The sequence below is a fragment of the Kryptolebias marmoratus genome, linkage group LG19, assembly GCF_001649575.2.
Source record: "Kryptolebias marmoratus isolate JLee-2015 linkage group LG19, ASM164957v2, whole genome shotgun sequence".
Taxonomy (NCBI): Eukaryota; Metazoa; Chordata; class Actinopteri; order Cyprinodontiformes; family Rivulidae; genus Kryptolebias; species Kryptolebias marmoratus.
In genome coordinates, this window is record NC_051448.1 from 19,744,947 (window position 1) to 19,759,325 (window position 14,379).

Consider the following 14,379-nt stretch of genomic DNA (forward strand, 5'->3'; position numbering starts at 1 on the left):
CGCGTCAATGAAAACAGCTTTCTGCAGGCTCTGCTTACAGTGGCCGAGCTCCAGGGAGCCTCGAGCGTTAGCGTGGATCTACTTTAGGTCTTCGATTGTTTTGGATGCACATTTTCAGTGGCTGAGATCAATCAAGAGATGAACGCTGTCCTTTGTTCTGTCCGACCAGGCCGAGGTGTGCGCCGGCGTCCTGTCTGATGTCATCCGCTGTGTCCTCAGTGGCAGCGATGGATGCGTTTTGGGTTTGGGATGTGCTGATGTGGGTGAGTCATCGGCCACTGCGAGACGCCACGGGTTAAAATCTTAAGATGAGAGCGGGATGCTTTTATCTACGCTTTAAGACCATCCACACTCCTCCTCCTCCCCCTGCACCTTTGTCCTGCTATCATTCACTCTTTCCTTATCACTTAAACTCTATGTCTTCATTTTCTCTCTCTCTCTGTGTCCTTGGATCAATCTGGATCCACATCTACAGTCTCCTTGCGTATTTTCCCATTCCCCTTGTCGATTTTTATTTCTTCTTTGACTTTTTAAAGGTTGGCAGAATTCTGTTGCCAGTTTTTCCTCTCTAGCTCTCATATGTCGCTTGTTTGTTAATAAAAGAATAAGCATCATTAATACAACATAGACATTTATTGCCCTTTTGCCTTCGACGGAGGGCGATGGTGTTTTTGCTTGTGTTTGTGTCTGTTCTTTTGCCTGTTGTTTTGATAAAATATCTCATAAACCACTGAACAGATCCTAATGAAACTCTCAGAAAGTAACCACTGAATGTACATCTATAACCGATTATGACTTTTGGCGTCAACCCCATTCAAGATGGCTGCCACAGCTAATCGACTCTGGCAAACACAAAAAATGGCTACAACCCAGCCAATTCTACAGGTGTTAAGCTAACAGATGGTGTGTTAGTAGCTGAGAGTCAATGAAACTTTCAGAAAGTAATCACTGGGTACTTACAAGCCTGGTTATGTGATAAAATGGGGGAGGAAAATCTATACCCAGGTATAGGTGCATGCCATATGGAGCACCTACTCCATATAGCATGCACCTATACCTGTGTATAGAACTGATTAACCTTCGGGGTCACCCCAGTTGAAGATGGCTCCCTTCCCTAATCTACATTAGCCAACATGAAAATGGTTTTAACTGTGAATTTGTCCAATTTTGAGCCAAAAATTGGTGTGGTGGTGGCTGAGAGTCATTTCCAACACAGACTCCAAGCGCTACACAGTGTGCCACATCTTTAATAAAAACTTTGGCATTAATTATTAGAGTCAACATTTATGTTGACCAAAATGACCGTAACTTTGTCATTTCTCAACATAAGATGGTTTTAGTTTAAAATCTTTGCTTTCCCTGATATTTCAACATGCTGCACAAAAGGATACATTTTTTAAGAACCGAAAACATCAATTGTAAACAGAGTGGATTGTAATATGTTTCTATTAAGGAGATGGGACCTTGCACTTAGTGCCCGTGAAGGGGGTTAATGGATTTGTGGCACACATACACACACACACACACATAAGGACAGAGTCTCCTTGTAGCTGCTTTTTCACATGACGCCATTCTCCGTAAATCTGATTGAATTACTTGGCCGATACAGACTACACGTGGCCCACAGCCAGGGGGGATATCAATCTCCTGCACAGAATACCATCCCCTCTGAGTAACGGCGGGCAGCTCAGCCTTTAATTGAAGAAAACCAATTCTCTTATCCTCATTCAATTAGAGTTTGGATAAGAAAAAATAAAGTGAAACAGGCCCATAAGTCAAATCAAATGTGGGGCAAAAGTGCAGTGAGAGATCCAATATGGCACCAGTCCATTTGTTGGTGTTTTTGTGAGTTCCTGTAATGTTTGTGACCCTATCTGTTTTTTTTTTCAATATGTGCTGCATGTGTTTGGAAATCGCATTTTCTTAAATAAACACTTATTATTTCTAATATGAAATGCCCTACTTCCATTACACACATATATATACTGTATATGTATGTGCAAACACTTTTTATGGCCATTTTAATATTCTAATTGAAATTTGGGCTTTTACTTTCCAGGTTTAAATGACTATATACCTAACAACTTCAATGATTTTTAAAAGCAAGAATTGAGTGCACAGGTTCAAATAAATTGTGTGTTTTTGTCTAATCCACACAGGCTCAAATTTATACATATACCCCCACTAATATTTGTTGTTTCAGCAAGTTGCACCACAACTGCAGGCTTTTTGTATCCATCAAGAAGCTTCTGGTGTAACTGGCTGATATTTGACCATTCCTCTTGGCAGAATTGGTAGAGTTAATTAAAATTGGTTGGTTTCCTGCACAGTCTTAGCTTTTAAGTGTAGTTCACATCTTTTCAGTAGAGTTGAGGTTGGAGCTTTGGGAAGGGCATTCCAGAAGCTCAATATTGTCCTGATTTATCTGATCAGAAACCAGTTCTGATGTGTCTAGGATCGTTGTCCTGTTGGAACAACAAGTTGTGTCCAAGTTTTCAACGTCTATCGCTGATCTGAGGTGAAGTTGAAGAATTTAGAGGTAGACCTCCTTCATTATTCTGTTCACTGTGTTCAATACACCAGTACCACAGCATTATGCTACCACCTCCATGCTAGATAGTTGGTCCTGTGTTCTTAAGTATAAATGCCTCACTTCATTCTTTCACACCTATGTCTTGTCATTGTGGCCAAACAGCTCAACCTTTGTCTTGTCTGACCGCTTTATTATCACTTTTCTCCAGAAGCCATTTGGCTCGTCCATGTGTGCAGCTGCAGATTTCAGTTCAGCTTGAAAGTGTTTTTGGAGCAGAAGCTTTTTTCTTTGTTGACATCCTCTCAGTCCATAATGATGTAAAACTGGCTTCGATATGGACACCAGCACTGGTGTTTAGGTGGTTTCAGTTCATGGCAAGCTGGAGCCTTGGTGGTTCCTGGCTTGTTCCTGAACATCTTAATCAATTTCAGTTATGATCACTACAGAGATGTTAGTAGGCCATGGTCCTGTCAAGTTAAAAGACTCTGTAGAACCCGCAGCACGACCTATCAAAGTATTTAGGTGATTGTATGCATATATTTGAGCCTGTATGTGTAAGTTTGAGCCTGTGTGGATTAGAGAAAATCCACAATAAATTTAAACATCTGTACTCAATTCTTTTTTTTTTAAAAATCATTAAAGTTGTATGTTGTATAATGGTTCCACTCTTGAAAAAGAACAGTTATAAATTACTACCAGACTGCAGTAAATTAATGCGACATTGTTCCCTATGATGAGTACATAAACCTCTGACCACAGCTGTATCTTAGTCCTCTTCTGCCTTCTTCAGGGTCCTGGTCCAGCATGGTGGGCAGCAGTGAGAACATCCAGAAGCTCGGCCTGATCCCCTGTGCCATCTCCTGGCTGTACAGCGCCATCGAGCGGCGGCGGGAGAGGACCTGGACCGATCTGACCGTGTCGGTGTCCGCCATCGAGCTGTGCTGCGGCGAGGAGGATACCCTGAGGGATCTGCTGGGAGAGGTTGGCCCCTCACCAGGCAGCACCCAGGACAGCCCAAAAGCCCACGTTAGAGTTCAGGAGGACTCTGTCTGTGGGATACAGGTACAGGGAAGTTCCTCATGTAGATAAAGCCTGAACAAATTGATGAGGTGACCCACAATTATGCTGGATGTCCACAATGAGCACAATCCGAATAAGTTTGTCAAGCTGTTGTAACCTAAATGATTTTTTAGAGTTTAATCAATCTTAGTAAGCAAGATAAAATGGAGTCGGCGGAGAGTTGGGGTATTTGTAACAACTAATAAAATGTCAGCGTTTTGGCAATATGTCAAAAAGTCCATTTGGAAATGAACCTGCAATGAGTTATTAATCTCCGGCTGTTCTGACTTCAAATACTGAAGTTAATTCTTCTCTTTTTAATCTCCTGCACAAAGGAGATTCAAATCAATGCACAAAGCATACTAACTGTATATTATATTGAGTAGAACATCCCAGTGATATCACAGATGAGTTCCGTTAGACTTCTTGTTTGCAGACATTATCTTTTAGATACAGTATGATAAATGTGATAATCAGTAAGTTTTTGTCTTTTTTAATTAAAAATGTTTTACATTATTGGAGTAAATTCTGCTAGACGTGAGTGAAATCAAAAAGACAGCATAAAAGACTTAATCTCCAAAATCTCATTTTAATTGTGGATTTTTTGTTTCCTCTGCCATTTCGAGAATATTCCAGTCCACCAGAAGAATTGTTACAACAGCTCTTCTCTTACAGAAAGAAATGCAACATTTGCAAAACATTAAAGGCCTTATCTACACTAATTTATGCTGCGTTTGCACCTCCTGTGGCCTCAAAAAACTGAATTTTTGGTGAGAAAAAACTGACATTCTTTAAAATGGTTTTGAAAGTAGCTATCTTTTATAATGTTTTGGTAGTGTGGGCACAAGATACAGTGCTTTACAGAACTATGACATAACAGCCTGTGTTGCACAGGTTCACTCTGTGCCCTAGAAACCACAACAAAGATGGAGCCATTTTTTAAAAATAGTTTTTTCTACATTTATCTCAATTTAACCTGATCCCATCACCATTAAACCTGAATCGTGTGCTGAAAGGATTGCTAATTAAAAAGATATTTTAAACTGTGTCAAACAATAAAAAATGGGCTTCAGTTGTTTCAGGAGAATCTTTAGCCAAAAGCCAGTGTCTCACTGGGCTGCAGCTGTTGGTGACTTGATGGCAAACGGCATTCATGAGGGAGTCTCTAAAATGTCTTTAAACAACCACAGGGGTTCTCAGTCTCCTTGTATGAGATGAAAAAGCTCGATTTTTGAACATGTTCAGAAAATCTTTTGCAGCGGGTTTTGTCTAAGATTGGTCACAGAGTTGTCGCGGCTGTCTCAAACTCTTCTCAAATTGGTCTCCATGAAGTCTAGAGCGCTACATCTTTGTTTTGACTCAGGAGCTCTCCTGTGACAGAAAACATCTGGCACTACAGCTCTGAATGTCCAGGTTTAAAAACTATGCTGATTATAAATAATTATCAATAAAAACTGGTCCAAATCTGCATATTTTTATTTCAAAAGTGCACTTCATTAGATTGAATTGTAAACATGCCTGGGCGGAGGTGGGCAAAAAATTATATCCACGGCCTGGAATACAGTTCTGCGAGCTGTGAACACAAAAATGAGCTGTGTTTTTCAAAAACAGGTCGCGCAAAATTTGGCTGATTTCACTCAGACCTCCTTTTAGCTCAAGAAATTCTGTCACTCTATCGTAGCATTTATTGGGTAGGTGGACTAATTATTAGTCAGAACAAGGTCTTTCGGAAATAAAAATTTCTTTCCACAGATAAATTTGGTTATCTTTTGTCCTTCCAGATCCGTAACCATAACCGGGTGAAGGCCCCCACGGCTGAGCGAGCAGCGTCTCTGCTGGACGCGGCCATTGCAGCTCGTCGACACACGGACTTTGTTACCTACTTGTGTCACAGCTCTATAATGTTTTTCACGCTTTACGTCCAGCCCCCTCGGACAGAAAGCAACACCATTGGAAAAGGTTGGTATGAAATATTCATCTACAAAGTTCAGAGGCGCTTATTAGACTTTTCTTTAAAATTCCTAAATACACAGTACATTAGGGCTTTCAGTGTCAAGATGAGAATAACACTTATTTTTATGCAGTTTAAAAGAAGAAGTGGAATTCAGACAACTGAATGTAAATTAATTCCTGCTCAACCACCCCCATTACAGGTCATAAAGTCAATGCATCGTTGCTTCTTTACCAATACAGCTGAGAGAACAGAAGTCATTTCATACTAAAGTTAACACCAACAGTGTAATTCTTGCAAATATGTGTGAATTTAAACTGCTCTGTTAACAAACAAAAACTCATCAAGGTATTATTATGTTCCACTTACCTGAAAGTGCGAAATACTGTAATCCTTTCAGACCTTCAGGGCTGATGGAGAGCAATTTAATGACCCAATCAAGCATAATCAACTCTGACAACAATCTGAACAAACTTTACCCTGTAGAGTCAACTAATCCATAAAGCTTCATCATGATCCACTGAATGATATTAGTGTGGTTTACAAAAAGCAAAATGTTCTCTGTTTGTTGATAACGGCTTCAGCGATCCAAGTTGATTTTGACTAATTTTTATAGAATACCATCTCTTCATTTTAAATGAGCTCGCAGCATGCCTTAATGTAACAATGCTTTTCACAATAACCCAGATAATAACTCTGCTGCTTGAATAACGTTATGTCAGGTCAGGTCAGGGGTTGGTCCAGCTGTGACATCAGTCATAGAGCATGGTGAAAGAGGCAAAAGTCTTTGTCCAGACTAGGTTAATGGCTAGCCAAATGAGGGCCCTTGTGGAAAAAATGAATTCAAACTCGGACTGAGAATCTTCTCAAGAGTAAAAGTTTATTCCCTTTTGCACAAGTGAGACAGACTGTCTGAGTGCTCTGACGAAACAGAGCAAAAGTTTCTCTATAAATTGCAGGCTGGGACCTCCCCCCTTGTGTCAGAGCAGCTGTCTGATTCAAAGTGTGGAAAATTTCCCTGGACACAACACCTGAGACACAACCGGTTTCACCCAGCCCTGTGGTGTGTAGGGGCTTGATCACAGCCCGACGCTGAGAAACACACCTGCACAGTCAGAAAGGAGATGCACACAGATTGTTCTTTTTTTTCTAAGTCTACAGAATCAGTAAAAAACAGATAAATACACTCTTAACGGTTACATGAGTGCATCAAACATCATTAAACATGATATTTTACCATAACAGACTCATAGCAAACTTTATGTAAATGTGTGCATAGCATAAACCACTATATGCCAGTGATGCTGAAGGTATAAGTCCTCCCGATCAGCATGTCTAGTCAGTCCAAACGTTTACTCGACGCCTGGCGAACTGATACATTCACAGCTTCAGCATCATTGGCACAAACATGGTCTGTCTTTGCTCTGCACACATACAGTCTCGCAGAAACAAGGTGGTTGTTTGGTTGAGAAAACAAAGCAAACCAACGGTGTCATTAAAAAGTGGTTTACATGTTTGAAATTTTTGAGAAAAAGTTCTACAAAAGCCTAAAAAAACCATTAAAAAATGAACCCTTCTTTAGCTAGCCATTAGCTGAGCCTGGGCAAAGACTTCTGTCCTTTTCTGCGTACTCTGTGCTAAGGTACTTGACAGAACATTGCTTCAAAAATGATTAGACTATCCTTCTAATATACAGATTTAATGTTTGTGAGCTCAAATTTTGGACATTTGAAAGGTTTGGTTTTCAACTTCTACTTGTGTGAAAGTTTGATCGTACAATTAAAAAAAAAAGTCAGCTGCTACAGGACAGCACATGGTGTACGCACAGTACAGCTCAGTCACTGGCTGCTGCCCCTCGTTTGGCTTAAGGTCACAGATGAGAAGAAAGTGGAGCTTTTAGACGACACAAGCTAAAATGGCTTCCTTCGGATAAAGGATGACCTGAGAGGTTAAACAAAGGGCAGTACTGCATAAATTAGTTTTTTTCTATCTGTAAACTAGACAAATGGCTACAGTGGACTCATAAAAAAACATATGAAACCAGAAATGAGCATTCCAACTAAGCATCATTTCCTCAGCTAAATCAAAACTTAGAGTTTACATTATTTAGGTTCCTGTCGTCGTTTATTTTCTCCTTTGTTGTGGCAGAAACGATAAGGGAGACAGGAAGAACCCAGCTGCTTGATTTTTATTAAATTACCATGAAGGAAATGTTGAGCAGAAAATCCCAGGGATGAGATACTTCCAAGCAATGGAGTATGTCTAACCTAAGAGAGTAAGAGATGTGCCTTTTAAACAAAGCTTATCAGCAAAAGGAAACAAGGCCACCAGTTTCATCAAAGCTGGAGAGCTGTATCAGTCAGAGGGCAGGATGACCGGGCATTAAACGGAACAGACATGCTCCTTGTGAATAATCCTGTTAGACCTAATGAGGACACAACAGAAAACCATTTCTTGGATCTTATTTTTTCTAACACCTTTATTTACACATTTGTAAAGATGTAAAACTGTTTCATTTTTCTCATCTAACCTTTGGTTTTCCTTCCTAGGCTCAAGAGGCATCACTAAGCTGACCATGATAGATGTGTGTAGTGGTATGAGGGGTGTGAGCAAAAACAAACCCCCTCATTCTGAACTGGGCCCCATTGTCTTGTCTCTCCTGAGTGGACATAAAACCGTCCCCAGCAAGTAAGAATGGCCGAACTCCAGGATGATACAGAGAATCATTGACCTGTAACTGATCTAATAAAATAATCAACATTTTGCCTGTAACCGATGCACACTGACTCATTATTGGCTAAAGAAGGATCGAATCGTGTGTCATTTCCTGGATGTTTGCGCTGTCTTTGCGCAGGGCCAGCAAATTGTCGCTGCTCCTTCGAGAATCCATGGCTCATCCAAACTGCCACGTGGCCGTGATCGCTCAGGTTGCCGACTCGCTGGCACAACTTCACGAGAGCTTCTCTACCATCCAGCTGGCTTCTCGCATTCGCAGGACACAAAAGAGGACCAAGGTACTTCACAAAAAGTTTCAGTCAAATGCAAATGATCTTATAATGAGCATTTTTTTGTTTTGTTATACAGGACTTTCAGCAAGTCGTCTTATGGGGCAGAATGATTGAACGAATTACATGTTTAGAAAAAAAGTAGACTAAATGATTAGGTGCTGCCTTTGATATCAAAGTTTTTAACTAAGATGTTGGTATGAGCTATTAGTGCTTGGAGTATGGGATGACTTTCATCTACTACCTCAACAAATTTTAGCTCAATATCTGTAAAAATGACTGGGTGATAGCCATTTTTGTGTTTGCTAAGTTTAATTAGCCCTGGCAGCCATCTTGAATCGAGTTAACTTAAAAAACTTTATCAGTTGTGGATGTACATCTAATATTTATTGCCTAAGAGTTTCATTAGAATTTGTTCAGTGATTCATGGAATATTTTGCAGACAGACAGAAAAATGCACACACAGAGGTACAAGAAGTTACATGGTCTCTCGACTTTCATGGCAGTGGGCAGTAATAATTATACAAAAGTACCCATAAACACTCATAAATAATTATAGGCTGACTTTCAAAAGTGCATTTCATGCTGCCAAGGCCTCTCAGTTTCCTGTTAATAAACATGATTCACTTCAGCTGATAGCTTTGCAACACAAATGGGGTTTGATTCAAGGCAAACATGGCATCTCAGGAATTTGTTCGTGACAGAAAGGTCTTGTAGGACCACATATAAATAACTGTACTCTTTAAACCATTGAATCCAGTAGAAGTTGGTGAGCAGGAGTTTTCGTCGGTTTTCAAGGTCTGGTCCCCCTCTCATTTTCAGCAGAGAGGACTTAGGTATAAACAGTCAGGAAACAACCCAGGAAATTTCAAGGCACAGGTTTGCCAAGAACTGCAAGCTGCAAAAATACACACAGCCCTGAGGCTGCGGTATCTGGGTCGTCGGTGCCAAGGTCTTGTAATCCTGACGCTGCGGGTTCAACCCTAGGTTGCATCAGGAATGGCATCCGGTGTAGAACAATTGCAAAATCGTTCATGCAAGTTTGCTTGCAGAAAAGAGCAGCCAAAAAGAAAGAAAAAGAAATATACAACCCTGATCGTCCTGTACCAAAGCTGTGTGGTATAACTACTGCGCCAACCTCCCAGCTGTATATATTTATGTATATGTTTGTTTTTATGTTAATATGTATGCGCATTTGCATTTTAACATCCCAATTAACAACTCTGATGCTATGGTACTTTTTATCTCCTTCTGTTATTATTTTTATTGTATTATATTGTACTATTTAATGTGGTTAGCACTGTCAGCTCACAGCAAAAAGGTTGCAGAATTGCCTCCCACCCTGGGGCCTTTCTGGGTGGAGTTTACATGTTCTCCCCGTGCATATGTGGGTTTATTCCGGGTACTCTGGTTTCCTCCCACAGACCAAAAACATGCATGTTAGGTTCATTTGTAACTCTAAATTATGTGAGAGGGTGAGTGAGAGTGTGAATAGTTGTTCGTCTCTATGTGTCCCTGTGATGGACTTGGAGTCTCATACAGTGACTGCTGGAGATAGGCACCAGCTCCCCACAACCTGGAAAAGAGAAGTGGGTAAAGAAAATGGATGGGTGGATGTTTTATGCAGCCGGCCTTGACTGAAGATGGAAATTAGCTTTGGCTACAATCTTGCATACTTACATACTGTATGTTCATTAACATGCGTGGTCCCTTTATAAACAAATAAACTGAAACTGAAGGTGTAACTGTGTAGGGCAGTGGTGTCCAATCCTGGAGGGCCACTGTCCTGCATGTTATAGGTGTTCCTCTGCTCTGACACTCTTGATTTGAATGACTGGGTGATTTACGGACTTCTGCAGAACTTGAAGACCTGCTGAAGAGAAGAGAAACAACTAAAACATGCAGGATAGTGGTCCTCCAGGACCAGGACTGAACACCATTGGTCTAGGGGATATTCATCCACATATAAGCTGTATCACAAGTATTTTCGAGGCTGTACATATATATTTTTCATCCTGTGTTGATACCAAAAAGAAACTAAATACAGTAACTTACATTTAAGCCACTGTATCTATGCTGTTCTCTTCTTTTCCAGGAAGAGAACAGTTCAAAGAACCTTTTAAAAAGGAAGCCAGAGTTTTATGGTATCCTTTGGTTTTAAAGTTAAGGCACACTCTGTCAAATTGTGTAATTCTTTCTGTTTCGTGTTACCGATTGTTGTTTTGTAGTTTAGGACCTCTGAGAAAGACATGCTTTAATAACGAGATTCATTTACCTCCAACAGCAATCTACATCATGCTCTCCTTGTGGGAGGAGTTTGACCAAAGAAAAAAGAGGGCCTCAGACTTTGTCCCTACGAGCTTTCCACTCCACCGAAGAGGTAGATGCAGATTTCCGTCCTTTCCGGCTACGTGGTCAGATGGATCGTTCCAGCAGCGACCAGTCCTGTGACACCGTCATCCAAATTAATTCAGATGGTGCGGTCCATTCTAAAGGAGCCGCAGTGCTGAAACAACCCAAGTTTCTACCTATCATACCTTCTTTGCATCCCAGTAAAGCTGACTTGGTTGATCCAGAGTTTACGGCTCTTCTAGAGGAGCTTCTCAGAATTCCTCAGCTGCACGGAGAAAAGACGGAGGAATCTGCTCAGGGGGACGCTGAAGCTCTGAAAGCAGAACAAAAACAACCAGAGAGAGATTGTCTTAAATGCGATACATTTGCTGAACTTCAGGAACGTTTAGGTTGTATTGATGGGAGTGAGATGACCATGGATGTGCTGAAATCTTCCTTAAAAGGTGCCTCGCTTAAGAATATTTTAACCAAATCACAGCATCAGAAAGAAGCATCCAAAGCACCACAAACATTGTTGAACATGGGTATGGGTTGCAGTCAGATTTGTTTTGGAGAAAAGCAAACAGACAGTGCTCACCCCGGAGATAATTTCCAGAGAGAGGATTCTGGTCTGTTTGACTGTGAGGAGTGCAGTGCAACTAGTTCCAGTGAGGAGCTGCTGAATCAAGCTCTGGGTCTTAGTATGACTGGTCGTTCTGAGCTTCCCAACACTAGACTTGTCAAGTCAGGTAATAATGTCCCCTCCAAGGGCTTTGCTGCAAACTCTCAGGAAAAGACAGCCACCAGTTCCTCTGCACTTCAGCCGTCAGAAAAACAGGAGAGTCCCGAATCGGCTGACTGGCTCAAACCAGACAAAAGAGCTTCGCCAGTTGGTAAATGCTCCCCCATATCTCCTTCCTCCACTTATTCCTCTTCACAGTCGTTGGCGAAAAGTGTTATAATTGGAGATGTCTTACCTAACTACACCACAGAGGATGTTAAGGAAATGAAGGCCACTATCACGGTGACCGTTCAACAACCGCTGGATCAAACGGGTCAAGATGAACTTGTCTTCTCTATGGTAGAGGAGGTGACCATCAGTGGAGCATATGACAGAGGGAACACAAGTGGAAACATTATTTGTATCAGAGACCCTGCGCAGCCTCAAGCACACGGCCAAAGCGCTGCTTGCTCTCAACCAATCAGGATTATCAGTGACGTCAGTGACGACTCTTCAGCTGCAGCTTCTTCTGTTGTTCAGCCTGTAGGCGCAGATGCAAACAACAAAAAGAGCCAATATCAGTTCAAAAGAGAAAAAGGACTCCTCCCTTCGTTTATAAATCCCATGCTGATTAATACAGATATAAACTGTGATTTGGATGGTGCCAAAAAAAAGGATACTCCTCAGGAAAATTTTCAAGATGTGAAGTTAAAGCCCGAGCCTAAAATAAATACTGTCAAATGCCAAGAAGGAAAAAATAATATTGAGAAGCAAAATGAAATTTTAGCTTCTGAGACACACCATGTTAAGAAGTCGGTTAAGGTATACTACTCATCTTGTAGTCAAGTTTCTTCTAAAACCGAAGTCTTGAAAGATAAGGAGTACTGCAAAAGGCCAGAAGAAAACAAAATGGGTGAAAAAAGACATGAAAATATAGACAAAGGTCACCCTAGACAATGTGAGCATGTTTGTTCCTCTAACAACCAACAGGTCCCAGAAGGGGGGAAAATTGCTTGCAGACATGTTGGGAACACCCCCCAGAGAACTGGTGCGTCACCTGGTTGCCAAGAAATCAACCCAGCGTCCTGTGAAACAGGCAATTTACCACGAGGCTGGCAAAATCCCAGCCGCCAAGACAACCACTCAAGGGAGGTGACATCATCTAATCCATGTAGCCCAGGGGACACTTTGGAGAGGAGGCATGGCAGACAGGAGCCTACTGTACACCACAATGTTTATACCTCGTCGTCTTCTCCAAAACTTGCAACAAAGTTCAAACAGGATTCTAGCAGCTCTCTCAGAAAGGCCTCAGGAACGTTACTGGCTGCAAGTCTAATAGGAAAACATGACAGTATAAGCAGCAAGCTAAAGTCCCCCGCTGAGAACAGTAGCAGGCTTTTCAGTACCAAATTAGAGCAGCTGGCTAGTAGGACTAATTCCCTTGGAAGGACCTCAAGGGACTTTCCAACTCTGGAAAGAGGCAGCAGTAACACCTCTATGAGCTCTAAGGGAAGCTCCAAGGGAAGCACTGAAGCAGGTCGTAAAGCAAGTTTTAAAGAAAATTATGAGGGAGATTGTACCTTTCCAAGGGCCAACAGGAGCCCCAGAAGACATCCCCACTCTGACCATCACTTCTTCCATTCTGAAAACCCTGTACCCCAATCTGCTAAGAGTACCCATTCAAAGCTTTCCGCTGTTGGGAAACTTAAGATGGGAAGTCCCAAAGTCCGTCGACTGTCTGCCCCCAGCATCAAGAACCTCAGTCAGTCCAACAAAAGCCTGCAACATTCCAACCGTAGCGCCAGCCTGTCACCCGACTGCAAAACAGTTAGCTTTGAGCGGACCTCCTCCTTTTTTTCCTCTTCCCCTCCGCGATCTTATCGCTCCGTCAGCCGGACTCCAAGCCAGAGCTCCACGTGCTCCTCTACAAAGTCCGCCATTCAAGGATTTGTCAATGGCCGGATCTCAGACCTCCTTAGGGAAAGGTCCTCCAGCCCCACCTCAGCAGGACTGGATCAGATGACCCCTCTCCTCTCCCCATACAGCCAGGTGACTGCTCCCCGCATGCCTGACGACCTGAGCGGGCACGCCAGCGACACCACCAGTATTCTGAGTGGAGATTTGCCTCCAGCCATGGGGAAGACGTCCCTGCATTTCTCTAACAGGAGCAGTATGGTGAGCAGTGGCTATGGCAGCATGGTGAGGGACAGTGAAGCCACAGGCAGCAACATGTCCAACCGAGAATCCGTCAGTGACTGGAGCGGCTCGCTCCTCAGTGTGACTCGCAGCAGCCGATCATCTCGCAGGAGAGGGAACACAGGTAAAATTAATTATCTTCATGCAAAACAACATTTATAACCTTCAAAGCAACAGTGCATATATTTTAGATTAATCAATAACATATTCCAAACTTGGGAGCCAGTGATGGTTTCCTTTCACTGAATGAATCTAAAATAGTTAGACTGAGTAATCATTTGAACAAAAAAACCAAACAATTTTAAGTATTATCTATTTATGATTTCTTTTATATCAATGATGTAGAACCCAGATTAATTTTTTTGTTTTTGTCCTTTACCAACCCTATAGTGTGCAGTCACTCTCAAAAAATCCGTCTAGTGGTTCCTGAGACATTTTGCTAGCAGACAGACAGGGTTGATGAACGGGTTTTAACCCAAAAGTTTTAACCAAATATCACGTGCAGTGTGTTGAGAATCACTCTCAGCTACTACCACACAAAGGTTTGGCTCAGTTGTTGTTAACTGACTGAGCTGTTGCCATT

General features: G+C 41.8%; 1 protein-coding gene across 2 annotated transcripts in view; it reads left to right on the forward strand.

The window, feature by feature from the left end:
* kif26bb (kinesin family member 26Bb) overlaps positions 1–14,379 on the forward strand; it is a 37,172-nt gene that overhangs the window by 18,238 nt on the left and 4,555 nt on the right. For both annotated transcript variants that reach the window (XM_025004366.2, XM_017409069.3), the window contains exons 6-11: positions 170–263; positions 3,324–3,595; positions 5,374–5,551; positions 8,093–8,231; positions 8,398–8,557; positions 10,833–13,920. In XM_025004366.2, coding sequence (XP_024860134.1) covers positions 170–263; positions 3,324–3,595; positions 5,374–5,551; positions 8,093–8,231; positions 8,398–8,557; positions 10,833–13,920 — 3,931 coding nt within the window. The remainder of the gene's footprint in view (positions 1–169; positions 264–3,323; positions 3,596–5,373; positions 5,552–8,092; positions 8,232–8,397; positions 8,558–10,832; positions 13,921–14,379) is intronic.